The sequence below is a fragment of the Telmatherina bonti genome (genome assembly GCF_933228915.1).
Source record: "Telmatherina bonti genome assembly, chromosome: 3".
In the NCBI taxonomy this organism is placed as follows: Eukaryota; Metazoa; Chordata; class Actinopteri; order Atheriniformes; family Telmatherinidae; genus Telmatherina; species Telmatherina bonti.
In genome coordinates, this window is record NC_136621.1 from 36,384,962 (window position 1) to 36,403,631 (window position 18,670).

Here is an 18,670-nt window from a genome sequence, read left to right on the forward strand (position 1 = left end):
AGAGTAAGATTACGATCATTTTCAAGCCATGGGTGAATTTTGGACTAATCTGGCCATTGTATTGGTTTTTATGGTTATTTTAGATCCCAGCCATCATGAAAGATGTTTGACATGAATGAATGAGGATGTGGATGATGAGAAACCCGCCTGAGGGTGGAAGTAATGGCTTTATTCTGCAGTTAGTCGGTAATGCTTTTAGCCAAGGACCCACCGGTGCCTTCCTGCACTCCATGTCCATTACAGGAATGTTGCTTATCCTTTAGATGCAGGTGGACCACAGTCTCAAAGTTTATTTAATTAAGCTCACTGTTTGTTCATTTAAAGGTCAAAGTGTCTTAAAATCTTTGTGATGATGATATAAAAGAAGAACAAGAGAGTGTGTTTCTTCTAAAATACTCACTTGACTGAGCCTTAAAAGACTGAGTGTCATTACTTCTGCAGTTTCTGTAATTTACCCCCTCAATGCAGAACACAGCTGACTAAGTGTGTCCTTGTAACACAAAACTTGTGGCTATCAAGCTACCCTCCAGGAGGAAGTCTCTGCCCTCACCATGGCGTGGAAACGAACACTTACTGGAATCATTTCCAGTTTGGGAGAAACTGCAGGGTATTAACATATAAATGTAGATTTTCTTTTGCTATTTTAAAACTCGAGAGTTGGGTTTGTTTTTTGTTTTTTTAAAAATCTTTTTTATGAATATGAATTATTTCAAAGAATTCATTAGCATATATTGTAATACATAAAATCAGCGATGGCGGTAGATCCGTGTCCTGAAGTTTCATACGCTGCTTCAGTTGCGTTTCGCTTTGAAATGATTACACGGCACAGTTGCAGCTAAATGCCATGCACATCCAAACACACACACACACACACACACACTCCCCTGGCTTCTTTGACTTTGAACTCGCTGTTTTGAGTCTCAGGCGATTATTTAAAAGCTTTTGAGTCGTAAGAACCTGCGTCTGAAACCTGAACTAAAAATAACTAATCAGTTGCTAAGATATAATCGACCTGGTTTATCTGCAACTTGGCCTTCTGAAGAAAAAGTCCAGAATAAAAAACTGTAGCAGGGAAAAATGAAAATGCTGAGTGAAGCAGGCGGAGAGGAAATAACAATGTTCTGAGAAAAGCTGTTTTTCTGGGAAGGAAGACGTTTGGAACAGAGGAGACTGATCTGAGAAATGAACATTTCCAAGCCCCATTTGGTAAATTGTCCATTTGGGAAATGGGCCTTAATGTGCATGATGCTCAGGTGAAGGTGTTGACTCATAATCCACTTCCTGTGCATTTCTGCAACCTCCTGAACAAAGTCACTTCCTCTGCATCTTTCCTGCTTTTCACACATGATTTTTATAATTGACCACCTCTAATGTGACCCCCACCCTCCCAGCTGCAAATATAAAGACACAGTAACACACATGCACACTGAACTGATAGATGAAAAGGGTGTTCTGTCTCTCCATTCTCCTCCACCACACCTCTCTTCCAGCCCTCCCAGTTCTCACTGCTCTGCTGCGTCTTACATGGGCCATTGCTCGCTTGATTAGTTCCTGTAGGATGTTTGCATACTGAGCAGAGAAGATTAGAGAAGTGTGTTTTGAACTTGTTTTTTATGGAAATAAAACTAACATTTAGTTGAACTAAAAAGCTGCAACAGCAGTGAAACCTAAACAGCTGAAAGTAAAAAGTAGAGAAGCATCAAATGTTATAAAAACTGCAGAATATTTGGCAACAAGGCAGTTTTATAACAAATCAATGAGAAAGACCTTTTTAAATATGGAAATATTCAGATGTTATTTGTTTCCAGCCATGATTAAAGTCAGTGTAAATTGACTCATGTTAACTACTAAAACTAAAGTAAATAACATGTGTTTTCATTAAATGTTTACATGTACTAAAAAAGATATAATTATAATAATAATAATAGTTTTACTTACATTATGTTATATCTGGTATTGAAAGTACTCCTACATCTGGAAGACACCAGAGCAAAGCAGGTTTATTTGTATTGCACATTTCAAATCATTAAATTATTAACATGATTAAAAGTTTGCATAAAATTCATCATATAATCATGTTAAAAAATCATACAATTAAAAGTAAGCAGTAGTCTGTTTGAGTTACAAATCACCGTGCAGATTTCATGCATCCACATGAGGACAGAAATGGTTTCATCTGGATTTAAAAGGGTTGACATGTGGTGACATGTTTAATCTCTGCTGGCAGTTTGTTCCACTTGTTGGCAGCTAAATGCTGCTTCTTCATGTTTCATCTAAACTCTGGTCTGGACTCTAGTCTGGTATCTTACCTGGTCTATGGCCCGGTCTCGGTTCCAGATTCTAGTCTGGTATCATGGCTGGTCTCTGGCCTGGTCTTTGGTGTGGACTCTAGTCTGGCCTCTGGTCTGGTATCTGGCCTGGTCTTTGGCCTGATCTCTGGTCTGGTCTCTGGCATGGTCTTTGGTCTGGACTCTAGTCTGGCCTCTGGTCTGGTATCTGGCCTGGTCTTTGGCCTGATCTCTGGTCTGGTCTCTGGCATGGTCTTTGGTCTGGACTCTAGTCTGGTATCTGGTCTGGTATCTGGCCTGGCCTTTGGTCTGGTCTCTGGTCTGGTATCTGGCCTGGCCTCTGACCTAGTTTTTGGTCTGGTCTCTGTTCTGATCTCTGGTCTGGACTCTAGTCTGATATCTGGTCTCTGGCCTGGCCTCTGGTCTGGTCTTTGGTCTGGTATCTGAACTGGTTTATGGCCTGATCTGTGTTCTCGGCTCTAGTCTGGTATCACATCTGGTCTCTGTTCTGGTATCTGGTCTGGTTTTTGTTCTGGTCTCTAGTCCTAACATGACAGAATGGCATCTGGCGTCTCGCTCTTCGCTTCCTGTTAGTTACCAGGACGACCTCCTGGTTTGGTGCGCAGCGTTTGGGAGCTTTAGTGTGGAAAAAAAAGACCTCTGGTTCTTTGTTGTGTTCCTGACGCACGTTGCTGTGCAGAGTGGCGCATTATCCTGCCAGTGGGAGGCCGCTGCCTTCATTCAGGTTTTCTTGAGTGGTGTCAAAAATCAAATCCCATCCCTAGTTTCCAGTGATTATCAGTGTTGTTGTGTGATCAGTGTGTTTCATTAAAACATCGTAATTAAAGAGGAAAAACCAAAGCAGAACGATAAGTCAGTCTGTTCCCTTTTTTTCCATCTTTACTCTGGGTTTCAAAATAACAAGTGGGGGATTATCGGAAATCAATCAAGTGGTCAGAAATGCTCTGTGGAACTGCTTGACAAAATAAAAGGGCATCAGATCGCGTCACATTTAGCTCATTTCTTCTCCGCATCTGAGGAGCTTCACATCTGATTCCATTGACTGGACTGGCTGCATTCACAGCACCGTCGTAGCAGCGCCTCTCTGCAGCTCGCAGGTGGCTCAGACCTGAATGGAGTTTCTAATGGATTTTTATAGCAGAAATCATTGTGTGGCTAAAGCCCACCGCGGCGTCCCGTTGGGAGATGGGTTCATTAAGCCTTCCATTGATCCAAGCCATTTCTCCACTCCTGTGCTGAAGAAAAGTCTTTTGTTTAAGACCGAACTGCGCTACCATCAGCCCCCCTGTGACATCAAACACTTAAAGCAGTAGTCAACTTTTACTTTGAGTGACTCCTTCGTGCCCTGCAGTATTTTTTCTCTGTTTTTCAGTTCACATTATTCTGTTTTGTCCTCCTACACAAACCCCTTCTGGGTATTTTTCCATGTTTCACCACCTCTCTCTTTTACTCCTTGTTCTCTTAACTTAGTTGCTTCTTTGTTTCAGTTCTTTCTACCCACTCGTGTAATAGTACACCTTGTGCTTTCTTCTCTTCTCTTCTCTTCTCTTCTCTTCTCTTCTCTTCTCTTCTCTTCTCTTCTCTTCTCTTCTCTTCCCTTCTCTTCTCTTCTCTTCTTCATCACTGGGTATCTATTTCTGAACGATTGATGTTTCTGCTCCTATAAAGGCTTTGAAGAAAAGAAAATCAAACAAAGAGCAGGTCATTTCTTTAACCTCCACTCTTTGGTCTCTGTTCAGTCATCCAGCTCGTCTCAGGAGCGTCTGCACCAACTGCCCTTCCAGCCAACCATGGATGAGCTGCACTTCCTGTCCAAGCACTTTGGCAGCACAGAGAGCATCACAGACGATGACGGGGGGCGACGCTCGCCACATGTCCGCCCTCGCTCCCGAAGCCTCAGGTGAAAAAGCTGCAGGTCATGGATGAGAGACTAAGGAAACAAATGAAGAATATCCTATACCGGGCATTGTGTGTATAATTGAATGCATTTTTGTTTTTAAAGAACTGAGTAAAAACTAATGCATTTTTATTCAATTCTTCCATTAGATTAACAGGAACAATAGAAATGTAGCAGCTCCCATTGTCAACCTGCAGCTATTACTTGACTTTTTTTTTTATTATTATTTATCACATAATTTTTGAGTAAATTTATGAAAAAGTTCATGAGAATTTAAAAAAATGCCACTCAAATACAGACCCCCCCCCCCGAAAAGGTGCAACATGTTCTGACTACGCAAGACAGATGAGTGCTTATCAGTATGCGGTCTTCATATAAAGCTCTTCAGCAGTCCCTGGCCTAGATATCATCTTGCTGCTTCAGCGCTACATTTATTGTGTACCTTGATATGTGTCATTATCACCATTCACATCAGAACAATGTTCTCTGAGGGTAAACAGTAGTGTGTTTGCTTGCACCCATCTTTTCAGGCACTATTTTCCTTTTTATGAGGAGATACGTGAGCACAGTATGAGTTGCTATGAAATAAAAGATGTTTTTGAGCTGCGTTATCACGATGATGTTTCCTTGCGTGTCTCAAAGCACCCATGCTGGATGATTTTAATGCAAATGTTTGTTTCTGACATCTGTGTCATGCTGGGAGAGGAGATGTTCAACATGCAGGAAGATGCTGCATGCAGTGGAGAAACAGAGAGCACCGAATTTCCCATCAATTAGCATCATGTGCAAGCAGGATGGTGATGAGGGATGCAGTGGCTTGTTTCTTTTTTAAGCTGACAAACAGAGAATTACCTCATCTCAACTGAATGCCTTCACTCAGTTTAGCTCAGTCCTACCTTTTGTTTTCTGCTGGAGCTGCATAATACACTCCTGGTCTCTGTATTTGTCTCCCCTCAGCCCGGGGCGCTCTCCATCCTGCTATGACAATGAAATAGTAATGATGAACCATGTCTACAAGGAGCGCTTCCCCAAGGTCAGGCTCACACAAACAATTACACAAGCATAAACTACACTCATACATGCAGAAAAACAGAGCACAATGACCCTGTCTTATCAACATTTTTGTTTTGTTTTGTTTGAAGTAACTCATTACTTGCTGCCATCATTTTAAAAAGAATGCAGCTGATGATTCATTTGTGCTGCAAGCAAAGTTCATATAAAGAAAAATAACTAGTAAACAATCTCAGGAAAAAGAAAGAAACTCTTCCTAAAACACATTTAGAGGCAAACAAAGCCAGACTACCTCTGTTTTTTTTTTTTACCTCTGATTTGTAATGAGGAAAGTCAAAGACAATTTTTTAATTTCCACCACAAGGAAATTTCTTAATGAAAAATGCATCTGAATTCATTTACTTTGGACAATAATAGCAATAATCAGTGATTTTTAACAAATGGTGGAGCTAATATTTAGAAATGTAGTAACAATTATGGATGCTTGATATTTCTATAGCTTATAGCACTGGTCAAACTGGTAATGTTGGGGTTGCGCCGACAACCTTGAGACTATTTTATAATTTGATACGTGATGTGTGGAATGTCTCTACTTGTCTTTAGGTGAAATAATAAAACATAATTGACCAGTAAAACCCAATTAGGTCATATACTGCCTTGGGCCTGTTTATTATCTAACTGTAACCCAGTACCTTTAAGCCTGACTTCATGCGTCACACTCGGTTGGTAAGAGTGAAATATTTTATGTTTATCACAGTAGAGGCAGGTGTCCAAAAACACCAGGCTTCCCACATGTCTGCGGGGTGTGTGTGTATTTGTTTTTTGTTTTTTTTAAACTACTATTTTCTCACCGTCATGACAAAACAAAAGAGCAGAATTAGTTTAAACCTGAAACAGATTTCTGGAACAAACTGGAGTCTAAGATTATTTAAAGACAGACAGACTACAGCCAGAGGGAATCCTTCATACTCCTTCATCTTCTTCCAAAGAAACTACTGCAGTTTTTTTTTTTTATTTCAAGTACTAACAGTGAAGTGAAGTATAAGTAGTATAGCTAGTTTTAACATATGTAATAGCCAGTTTTACTGCTGATGAATGAGCCACATCAGATGAAATCCGCCTCTTTACAAAGACTTTGTTTACCAGACAGACTTTAGGAACGATGAGCCGTGCATTCCACAGTTTTAATGCACGACACGGTGCACCTTGCAACACCACAATGCACAGCATTAATATCGTGTAAATTATGGATCCCAGTTGTTTAATATCAAATCCCACTAGGTAAGCATTTTGTAAGCAATGTTTATTTCTTTGTATAAAACTTGATAAATATGGGAAAGAAAATTAACTATTTTATGTTGGCCTTGATGTCTTTTACATGCCAAACAACCGTTGTCAAGCTACAGCGCGTTTCTCTAATTCGCCTGTTAAAAGCCAGAATCACTTGATTAACGCGTTGCTATGGTGATGCTCGGAGTGATATTACACTGATGTGTGTACATACAAAAATAATGCACGGTAGAGAGAGAGATACAGATATATATAGAGATATAGAGATATAGATAGAGATATGGAGATATAGATATAGATATATAGATATTTACCCGTATTTAAAGATATAAAATGAATTAAAATGAAAAATAAAAAAAAGAAATTTAAACTCCAAATAAAGATTAAAACCGACAAAATGATTCTGATTTATGTTTTTAAAATGACATATTTTTACAAATCCAAAGAGTGTAATTCCTCTATATAAAACATATGAAAGGCATGTACACAATTTACACCTATCTGTGGTCTGTTGTGACATGTCAGTACACATTTAAGAAACACTTATTAATTAAATAAATTTTGGTTAATATACCACAGAGATGTAGTACAACAGCTGTTTGTTGCAGCCTTGTACACACTCCTTTGTGTACATTACAACAGATTTAGAGGGATAGAAGGAGCCACTCAGCCCCATCCCGCCCCGCAGGGTGCGTCTATTTTAAAATATGTGAGCAGCTTTGCATGACTCTACAAATTTATTTTGGACACAAATGACTTCAGGGAGATTATTACAACATGGCAGCACACAGAAAATAACCTACTTAGATAAGTTTTACATGTTTAAAATAGAAACATGTTGAAGTTTTTAGAGGCTTAAGTTATGAACTATGCTTTGATCAGAAATACTTTTTTATCTTTGTTTCATGAATCAATGAACAATCCTGAAACAGGTAAAAATGTCCTTTTCCAGATATAAATGATAAAACCTGTTGGAGAAAAATAAAATCATTTCCCTCTTACAATAATCAAACTTTAAAACAACTATTATTAGTAGCAAAACAAAAAAGCAACAGCAAAAATAGTTGAATTGTGCCGAGGTACAGTGAATGCAGCATGATTTGACATCATGGATGAAGGTGAAGATGAGGAGGTTGGATCATTGTACTCTGAGCTGGTGATGTGGTATAGCAATATCTGAACAGTTATTTTGTATTTATTTAGATATCCAGACCTGGACAGCTTCAAAGTTCCTGAGTTGTTGTTTTTTTTTGTTATTGTTGTTTGTTTGGTTGTGTTTTGTGAATTTAGACACACCCAATATTTATTTAATTTCAATTGAGAATTTTAGTTGCGGTGCAAAGATCATAAACATCTTAGTAAAACAAACAAAAACAAGCACAGGATGCATCGTCATCATTCACTGCAAGAAAGCAGCATCGGGAAGTAATGAAGGTTTAAGGCTGAAACTATCAGAATCACCATAAAAACGAGGAGAAAGTGGTTTTTGGATTATGCTACTAGCTGAGACAAAGCATCTATATGCTGAAAAATCAGAGTATTTTTAGCCAAAATAATGCATAATTCATTTTTTTATAATAGCACTAGTAATCTGGACATCTGATGATAAAAAGATGTATTAATTTAAAGACAAAGCACCTATACGTGCTCAAAATAAGCTTCTCTCGCAGACATAATACCATATTCATGTTGTTTTTATGGTACAAATAACAACTTCATTGTTTTATGCAAAAATGAACACGACAATTTCACAATTTGTGTGTTTATTTGACAGTCCTTATAATAATTCCAAATTTATTAATTAAATGTGTGATTTTTCTTTTGTTTTTAATGATCTGGAAATTACTGGAAATAATGTTGGACCCCCAGTCTGCTCTAAACAACGAAAACAACAATAAAGCCCTTACAAATGAGTTTTGAAAACAGTATGTCATGGTGTTTTATTGATGCAACAGATTTATTCAGAACGAGCTCAGATGAACTGCAGTGATATCTGAGACGGTGGTTGCATTGTCCTCTATCGTGTCCCCATAAGGCTACGGCTCAGATGGAAGAGCGGCTGGCAGAGTTCATCCAGAACTACTCCCCAGAGAGCGTTCTGCCCCTGGCCGACGGGGTCCTCAGCTTCATCCATCACCAGATAGCTGAGATGTCCAGAGACTGCCTGACCAAATCCCGCGAGGGGCTCATAACCAGCGTTTACTTCTGCGAGCTGCAGGAGAACCTGGAGAGGTTGCTGCATGACGTGAGTTGTGACACACGAGTCAAGAAGGCTGAGAGAAAAGTGTCTTCTGGTTCCGCAACTCTCGAGCCGACTCTTTGTCTTTCTCCATCAGGCGTATGAGCGATCAGAGAGTTCAGAGCTCACCTTCGTCACTGAGCTTGTCAAAAAGCTCTTCATCATCATATCTCGTCCTGCCAGGCTGCTGGAGTGTTTGGTAAGTTATTCCCCTCCGTATGATGGTTTGAAGTCGTGCTTTGGTGATCCAGGCCAAACACAGACTGCACACAGATTTCTCATCACATGATTTATTTCTGGAGGCATTTTCCATCATAAATAAGGGGCCAGTTCCTTCATCTGTTGGACTTCTGAACATGGCCACACTGACAAGCAGTGCTGGTAAATGTGAACTCACATGAAGCCCTGAGCAAAACTCATCACTCGCACCCCATGAAATCAAAAACTAGTATTTTTGGATGCAACCCAGCACCACCACATCCCCTACAGGCCACCGTAGAGTACTACTGATAAACTGTTACTACCAGTAATTACATATGAGATGTGACATTTAAGAAGAAGAGGAGTGAAAATTAAAATAACAACATGCATAACACGTAAAGCTACTAATAACACCAAGCTTTGGAGATATATTTAAGATAAAGTCTGTTTATTCAAATTTGATACATTAAATTGCACATTTCTGCTGATTTCAGTTCTAACATGAAACATACAACCGAGTAGCATGCGTTTGGGTGGCACATTTTATGAAATACACTAGTCATAAGCGTTACAATAATCTGAATTATAAAAGTCATGTAGATAGATCCTAAAAATGACTAATAGAAGAGTGAAACCTACAAACACTGATTCTCCTCTCATATTAATGTCTTTTTTTTACTCCACAGTAAATATAATCAGTGTTAAAATAATCTTAAATCAAGTTTTAAATGATAAAAGTCATGTAGATAGATCCTAAAAATGACTGATAGAAGAGTGAAACCTACAAATTGATATTCTGCTCTCATATTAATGTCTTTTTTTACTCCACAGTAAACATCAGAGATGAACTGTGCCAATGTTACTCATAGGAAATTATTCATTTAAAGGCTCTGTGGGGAAAAATAAATTAACCAAGTTGTTAAATGAATAAAAAAGTCTTCATTTGCTCTGAACTGGGAATTGCCTCATATATAATGTGGACAACGACCTAAGCTTTACTAACATGCCGCATATAGGAAGAAATCTGTAAAGCAGAAAGCTCACTTATGTTTTCACAACAGCGCTGAGAGGAGAAAAACGCAATATAAATGAATTAAAGGGTACCTTTGCCTTGATTTTATCTAGACGGGTTACAGATTTGACTTCTTCATTTGAACACCTGTTAGGATCATTTTGACTTGCTGACCCGTGGTTAAATGGCGCCCTTTGCAAATACATATATATCACCAACCAGTACTGCTATAAAGAGCAGGACAGCGAGTTCAGTGTGAAGTAATGAGACGCAGACTGAAAAGACGACATTAATCAGCCACGTTAGTGCAGGCATTGGGACAGTACCTGAAGGGAGTCTGCACTCGTAACAAAATTAGGCCTTTTTGCAAGTTCATAATGGTGTTCGAAAGGTTCAGGAGTCAAAGTTTACATACAATACAAGTGTTTTAATTAAAAGAAAATGATAGTTTTAATCTAATATACACAGAATTTGTTGTTGAAATTAGTTCATTCAAACATTATTTATCCGTTTTCTTAACCGCTTAGTCCAATCCAAGCTGGAGCCTATCCCAGCAATCACTGGCCGAGAGGCAGGGTACACCCTGGACACGCCGCCAGTCAAACACAATATCATTTTTAAGAATAATTTAATATAGATTTTTATGATCTTCAAAGTCACAAAAGAGTCACTGGATTTGAGAGCAATGAAAGCAAAAGATAAACCAGGAGATAAAGAAGAGAAATGTACTTCCCGTTTGGAAACATCTGCTGATGTTCGTTCACTTTCTCCCCATGTTTATCCTTTCAACCACAGCATTTCTAATACCTGAGATGTGCTGAGAATGCAGGAATGTGCTGTTATTTGTGACAGAAGTCATGGTTTTCTGTGTAATTCAGCATATAACAGTCAGCTGTCAGGTGAAGCTGTGTCCTGACATACTGATGCATGAATTACATTGATCTGCCTGGCAATAATTAGTTTCTTTGTTTACATGTGACATTTAGCCACTTCTGAATATCATCTCTTTGATTGATGGCCTTTTATGTTCATCAGCTATGGGGTCCATGTCTCCTAACCCTCCCCAGTCTCGTCTGTCTGTTGTCCAGGCAACTGTCAGAAGAGGTCGATGGGGTCAGGTAGGAAATGGAGAGGACTTTAGATCCTTGAGGCTCCTGAGTTAGAGAGGAGAATACCTACACAGATAATATTCATTTGGCATTCAAGTCAGTTACAAGGTCTGATTTGGTGAAAATGTCACATGGTCAGACTGTTAGCTGCAAGAATGCTTTCCTCCAGCAGAGCTAACTGTCAGAGTGCTGGGTTAATTCCTCCTCTTTTTTTTCCGTCTGAGGGGGCCAAAATGAAAAAGCGGGAAAGGAAATGATCCTGGCTGCCCCAGGCTTTCTAACCAAAATGTTACTCCAACAACAGGAATGAATCCGAATCCCATAGGACCTGACAAAAGGCTGTTGTTTTGGATGAAAAGAGGTTTGGGAGAAAAATGCAATTTGAAGTTTGGAGGAGTATTAACAGTGATTGTGTTTGTTTGACAGCCCCGTAGCCGTGTTGTTTGCAGTTATGAAACTGCTGCAGGTGGAAATACATCCAGGTTTTTTGCTTGTAAATCAGACATACTGTTGTAATTTCACACATTTACATGAGCAGGCAGCCTGACTAATGCTGTGCTGCACCATTTGCACATATAAAATCAATAAATCTGCACATCCAATACCAGATTTTTAGCCATGTTAGGTTTAAAAACATCTGCTCATGTGTTTTAACTTTCCTTACCTCTTCAAATCTATCCAGGAATTCAACCCAGAAGAGTTTTACCATCTACTGGAGGCTGCCGAGGACCACGCCAAGGAGGGGCAGCTAATGAAAGCAGACATCCCAAGATACATCATCAGTCAGTTGGGGCTAACCAGAGATCCACTGGAGGGTAAGGGAAGGAAAATGCACCTTCTTTTCAGTCACATCTGTGCCTTTATCAGACAAGCCATCCAGGCAGGAAATAAAGAGTTAGGTCTTTTATTTGCAGGCATACTTTTCCAAACTCTTGTTCAGTTTCTTATCCAGGAGTTACTGTAGATGAGAGGATCAATAACACTCTCATGTCTGTTGGTTAAGTGCAGAGCTGGAGCCAGGAGATTAACCAATAACTCGCCATAAAGACTGAAAGCAGCTGTAAACACCCAGCCTGTGTCTGTCCAAAGGGGAAAAACAAAGTACAGTATTAAAAAAAAAACCACAAACAGCATCTGAGAATCACTGGTTTTTATGATATTTACTGTTTTTTTGGGTTTTTTTTTTTTACAAAAATTGACAAGAAAACAGTTTGGGATTTGAGTGCTATGACTGTATCTTGATGTGATTGTGTCGGGTCTGTCAGCTTTTTGGTTTTGTTGATTTCTGTGTTGCACTATTTCCTCAGTCCTCTCTCTGGTTTTCAGTTAACTTTTGTACAGTTTATCCCATCGTGTATTCGCTTTTATTTACTTCCTGCTCCGGTGTCACACCTGAGGCCTGTACTACTAAACTGAATTTTCTCTTATCGACGTAACTGTTTCATGTCCTACGAGGCTGGTTCACTTCTTACCGGAGTAAATCACCATGGTAACTTAAACATAACGGCTAACATATTTTCTGGGTAAAAAAATCAACAGATAATAAAGTACATCCTTCTCTCCAGTCAGGTCTTTTGGAAAATATCCTGCCAATCCTGAGTACATCCGATAAACTTTGGAGGGGAGAAAGAGTTTTAGGGGTGGATGCAATCATCTTGATGTCTTATTGGCTCGACACACAGGGGCGACGTCGCCTTTTCTCCAGTCATATCCTACAGCACTTGCACAGTGAGGTGAAAACCGCTGCACTTGTCCAGTCAGGGTAAAGGTGGCATTTATGCATGTGAAATTTTGCCCTTGATCATGTAGATGTGTACAAATGGGCTCACGATGCAACACAAAAAAGTTGAAAAAATGTTCAACTTTTGTCGCTGTCCTGTGGCACTACAACCAATTTCAGCGACGGTTTTATTGACTGTTCAAGTAAGACATGGATTTTTCTAGATGGGCCTAGATAATGACGACACTCACCAGGATGTTTCATTGTTTTTTACAATGGGTGATGAACCCAAGGTTGTTTTTTTTCTTCTGTAAAGTAAAATTAATAATTAATTATTAATTAATTAATAATTAATAAAAAGTAAAAAGATATCTGTCAGTTTGAGAAAAATTCCCATCTCGTCATTCTTTACGCTTTATTTGTCACATACTGCAGTGAAAATGCTAAATTTCCCTCTAATATCAGAACCAATCAAATTTCATGGAGACAAATGATACGAGAGCATACGACACCGTCGTAGCTGTTAGTCGCGTCCCGTGTGTCGGGTTTATCCTGGACGCTGATGAACTTTTCCCTGTCGCTGTCGCTTGTCGATCCCGTTTGTCGAGACCAGATATTCATCGGATGGACTGCACTACTCTTGTCAACTGATGGGCTGCAAACAATATGGAAGAAATTCTATTGATTTCATCCATTCAACAGAGGCAGTGTGAAGGAATACTTTATACCATCGTTGCTGAGTATTTTCTGTTTTCTTTATTATCAGCCTAGTGATCTAAAAGATACCCGTCAGAAATTTAACAGTGTCACTTTATTGTATGATCCACTAAAGTTCTACTGACTGATTCTCCAGATTTTAAACACGAGTGTTGGTAGACAACATACTCGCTGAACACTATGCTATATTTTATATTCTGCTATATTTTAATTTATATTTTCCAGAAACTCAGAATTATGGGGAATTTACTGCATATTTAAAACTTGTTGTGATTATCTCTTTAATTCTAAAATGAAAGGAATGAACTGAAACTATGTTTTGATTGTTGCATCGTCTTTTTTTGTCTCTATCTCATGTCAGCTTAAACTGGAGCATTATCAGCATCACTGTGTGTGTGGGATGTAGATGTATGGAAAAGACAAAGTCCGATCTGTCGGATTATTTCCTCCCTGGCAGTGTGGTGACGTTTGCTCGTTTTAGTTAATTACGGATTAAACTCAGCCCACACATCTGCTCGTCTGCTCCTTTAATAATCCATCAGGAGCTGCTCATTACCTGATTGGTTAAATGGTTCAAATTAAATCAACAAAAAAGAACGACAGTGATTTTATTTCTGACTTGTTAACAATGTGCCACTTGGTATCTAGATGTAGCGTTGTCTTCAGCGCCTGCATTGTCATGCACACCCACGCAGCTGATTCCACATTCACACTTTCACTGTTGCTTCTTTTCTTGGTTTCTCATGGAGACAATTAAGATTTTCAGTGTAAAGCAGAAACTGACTGGATATGTAATTATGTGATTCTCTGCTTAAATGAAGTTTAAAACCTACGCTGGTGATTTGCAAACTGAATCATCATTTGGTTGTTTCCCTGTTTGGCAAAAGAATGGTAAAACCTGTGTATTTTAAGGAGGAGGAGGAAGATCAACAGAAAGGCAGGAAAATGTTTTGTTGTATTGCTGTATTGTTACGAGCTGTTTTGCTGAAGGTGCACACAGTTTGGCTGTTTAAGTACAAGAAAAATGTCTCTTTTTGCATTAAAACCTTGTGTTTATTAACCTGCATGTTTTTCTGCAGAAATCGTGACCTTTGACAGCTATGACAGTGAGGGTCCACATACTCCAGAGACGGATGACTCTGCAGAGGTGATGAATTACCACCTTCACACACATGCGATCATAGAAAGCACACCTCTTTCATTTCTATGATTTACAACACAAGAAAATAAAACCTATTTCTAACCTAACAGCAGTTTTCTTTCTACCTTTCTGATTTAGCTTGTTAATTTTGGGTTCCCCTAACAGTAGATGGTTTCGTCCTCCTGCAGGGGGAATGTGTATATGTGTATGTGTGTATATGAAAAATACTTTTAGTAATCCCCAAAGGGAAATTATATATAATAATGTATAATAATAATAATCATAATAATAATAATGTATATAGGTGGGTGTGTATGAGTGTGTATGTATATGTATATTTATGTAGGGTTTTCTCTCTCTCACGGTTTCTCTATGAGGTGTTTTCTCTTATTTTCTGTTCTCTTTCTGTCCCTCTTCTATCATCTCCAGTCCAGTCAGCAATAATAACTCTGTAATGCAAACAATTATGCAAAATAAATATAAAAATAAAAGAAGAATCCAGAATACCAAGGTGAGCGTTATATCTATAAAGCTCCCCTTGGCAAAGTAAATTTCCTCAGCAGAACATAGAATCCTGATCATCGCTATGCACTATGCATCTCTATGCTGGACAAGACAAAAAATAAATAAATAAAACCTATGACTTAACATATTACACCATGCCATAATTTCTTTAATTAAAAAATAATCCAAAATGCAAAACTAGTGTGTAAAAATGAAACTTTATAATACTGCTACCTCAAGAAGCTGCAGATGTTGCCAATAGGAATGAACGATACTGCAAGATTTGGTATTGAACTGATACCAAGTAAATAAAGGGCTAGTATCGTCGATACAGATACCGATACCGATACTGATATTGATATCAATACCAATACTTTTTTTTTATAAGGCTGTCAAAATTAACATGTTAATGATAAGAGAAATAAATATTTAACTCATTAACGCATGAACAATAACAATATAACATAAAAATCGTATCAAGGCGTATCGATGCCTTGATTCAGCTGTGAAACAAATCCATCAAAAAACACTTTATCCTTTTTATTTATGAAGATTCTGACAGTTCCAAGCTTTTCACTGAAGTATCGATGTTGTCATACTAGTACATACAATGTTGATATTATAGTTATCAGGATCAATCCGCCTCCACCACTATCTGTTAATCACATGCATTTCATTAACTAAACATCAGAACGTGTGAGCACCTCTGGAAAATCTAATTTTTTTTCATCAGTTTGAACAAAATCTGTGTTTTTGTTGTTTCCTGCTGTTTATTTCATTAAAATAATGATGAAATAAAACAGTAATGTTTTTGTTCAGATTTTTTTTTTTGGAATAATTATTGTAATTAAATGTGCATTAAAGCACCATCACCGGATCCATTCCCTTCCCACAACCGCCCTGATCGCCTGGTTATTGATCCAACTGACCAACCATCAGAAACATCTAGAGGTTTTTTATGCATCACATTTACACACTCTCCATCCCTGCACAACATCTTAAAAGGATCCTGGACACAGCTACAAACTGTAGCATGGATATTATTTAATGAAAGATGAAAAGGTATTCTACCGTGTACCACTTTACCCACTACACCACCAAGATGTGTGTCCTGATATGCTCATGGACCAGATTGCACTCTCTCAGTCTAATTTTGGGCCCATTTGTAAATAATGCTGCTTTTTATAATTACAATTTCCCTGTTTAGTGATTTCTAACCAAATGTTTGATTTTAAAACTTCAGTGCATATATTTAATAATGTTCTTTGTTTTCATACATTGTTGTAATAATTATAGTTGTTATTTTTCCTTCTTTGCCTCACATCCATGTTTGCAAATGTACCTTTTATGGCCATTTTTTGGTGTCTTTACAAAATAGAGCCAAATGAGTAAAACTTACGAACAAATTGAACAAAATATGTAAGAAGATGTTGATGAATGAGACCCAGTGTTCTTAGAGAAGCAACAGTTGCAAGTAGACCTGGAAATTAGTGCAATGTTCGATGTTTATCTCAGACTCCTCAGTTTGCTCACATAAATATATAAATTCAGGACAGAACCATTTAGAGAACGACTGAACAAGTACGGATAGCTTGGAAAGGTTCCCAGGAAAGAGCTGACGATAACACACAGCATATTAGCACAAACACCTCCAAGCAACTGTCAAGCGCAGCAGTGGAGGGTGATCGCTTAGACTTGTTTCAGTGTCTGCAAGGTGTCCAGGTCCAGTGGCTGAGAGTCGACCATAAATTTACCTCTATTCCAGAGTACTCAGTGTTAAATGTGAGGTCATCTGACAGATACAACGTGACCAAATTTCTTTCCTGGCATGGGATGTGGATAATGATGCTAAGCACACCAATAAATCTATAAGTGAACAATTGAAAAAGAAAATTAGGAGTTTCATTGGTCAAAAAATTCTTTAATTTGATCAATTTAAACATAAAACAGCTGCAACCTTTTGTTTCCTATTTTTGTTTGTTGATGTTAAGCCTTAAAAGATGGAGCATCTTCATTTATCATGATTGTACTTGCAAAAGGAATGCCTTTACACACATTGTACAAACTAAAAGTCTCACAGCCAAGTAAAAACAAATCACTCTTTTCTATTTGACTTGTCATTTTATTATGTTTGGATGTTTTTCCAGGGAAAAGGGAGATCCATCAAGCCACCATGTGAGGAGGACTTTCAGACCATCAAATTAATCAGCAATGGCGCTTATGGGTAGGCGAGAGATTTATACCCCAGCTGGTGACCGACAGAAACAAAACCGAATGTGCTCAGCTCAGTTCACTGGGTGAAATGTGCACAATTTTCACGAGGAAGCTCTGAGTTAATAATTCAATCCTTAAATGCATAAAAAAAAACAAATTAACAACCATCATCTGCTGATACTACTGAGTTTAAAGCTTTTAAAAAATCTGATAGCCCTGTGATGGACTGGCGACCTGTCCAGAGTGTACCCTGCCTCTCACCCGAAGGCTGCTGGGATAGGGACTATCCAGCTGTTCTTTTTTATGAGCTCAAGTTGTCTTTTATTTTTCTTATATTGATAAAAGCACAAGCTGTGTTTTATTTGCCTTTTTATTTGATTCAATGCTGCTAGTTTAAATAAAACTAAGGTTTTGAGGATGTATGTTGCATCTGTAATTATTTATACATTTGATTATAAGTATAAGACAAGTGATTGAAATTAAATTATGAAGTTGAGTTACATTAGCAGTGTGCAATTTTAAATTACTCTTAAATTATTCTGCTATACTAACTTAATCAAATTCAAGTGGATTTTGTGAAAGAATTTGAGTTATTACAGTGTAAAATGATACATTATTACAACTTATGAAAGAGTTAGAGCAAGTAAGGCTTAAAAGTTATAACCATGTACATTTTTAAGTTGGTAAAACTTTTGGAACAGTTACCAAAAGTAAAGATGAAAAGTTATTACAACATAAAATTATAATTTAGTGGAACTTACAATTGAGTTGTAAAAAATCCTAATTTAGAGTTGAGCAAACTCAAAAGCAAAACTTAAAATATTTAGTTTAGCTGTTCAACTTAAAATTTTATCAAAGTTTGTTGCCTTGAAATTTTAAGTTCACCCAACTTTTTCTTTTTTACAGTGTAGTTGTAAACATCACCCATGCTCACAAACAAAGCTTCGATTACAGCTATGATCAAATGGTTTTAAACTCATATAGGATGATGATGATAACCATTTAAAGACGCAATACAGAACTTTTGCCATTTTTCCCACCGCACCCACTATTGACATCTAGTTTGGCATCCATCTGGCATCCTACCTGACCTGTTAGTTCTCTCCAGCCTGCAAAAGACAACCTTGTTTTGTCTCTTTTCTCTCTTTTAATCTGTTTGCATTTCTTTGCTAAATCAGCGTCAGTGCGCGTTCAAAACAGCCAGTGAGGTTTTCTAGCATGAAGTGAAACTCTGTTGCAACATCACGCAGCTTCACACATGAAAAGGTTGCATAGTGCGGTTTCTCACCCTCGGGACGCTGCTGGG

At 38.1% G+C, this 18,670-nt stretch overlaps 1 protein-coding gene across 1 annotated transcript in view; it reads left to right on the top strand.

Annotated features, from left to right (window-relative positions):
- Nucleotides 1-18,670, top strand: part of mast1a (microtubule associated serine/threonine kinase 1a) — a gene marked incomplete at both ends in the record, with an annotated part of 116,637 nt that overhangs the window by 74,586 nt on the left and 23,381 nt on the right. Inside the window, 7 exons of the mRNA XM_079264581.1 lie at nucleotides 4,049-4,209; nucleotides 5,164-5,239; nucleotides 8,543-8,752; nucleotides 8,844-8,945; nucleotides 11,751-11,883; nucleotides 14,585-14,652; nucleotides 17,298-17,374. Of these exons, the coding sequence (XP_079120707.1) occupies nucleotides 4,049-4,209; nucleotides 5,164-5,239; nucleotides 8,543-8,752; nucleotides 8,844-8,945; nucleotides 11,751-11,883; nucleotides 14,585-14,652; nucleotides 17,298-17,374 (827 nt within the window). The remainder of the gene's footprint in view (nucleotides 1-4,048; nucleotides 4,210-5,163; nucleotides 5,240-8,542; nucleotides 8,753-8,843; nucleotides 8,946-11,750; nucleotides 11,884-14,584; nucleotides 14,653-17,297; nucleotides 17,375-18,670) is intronic.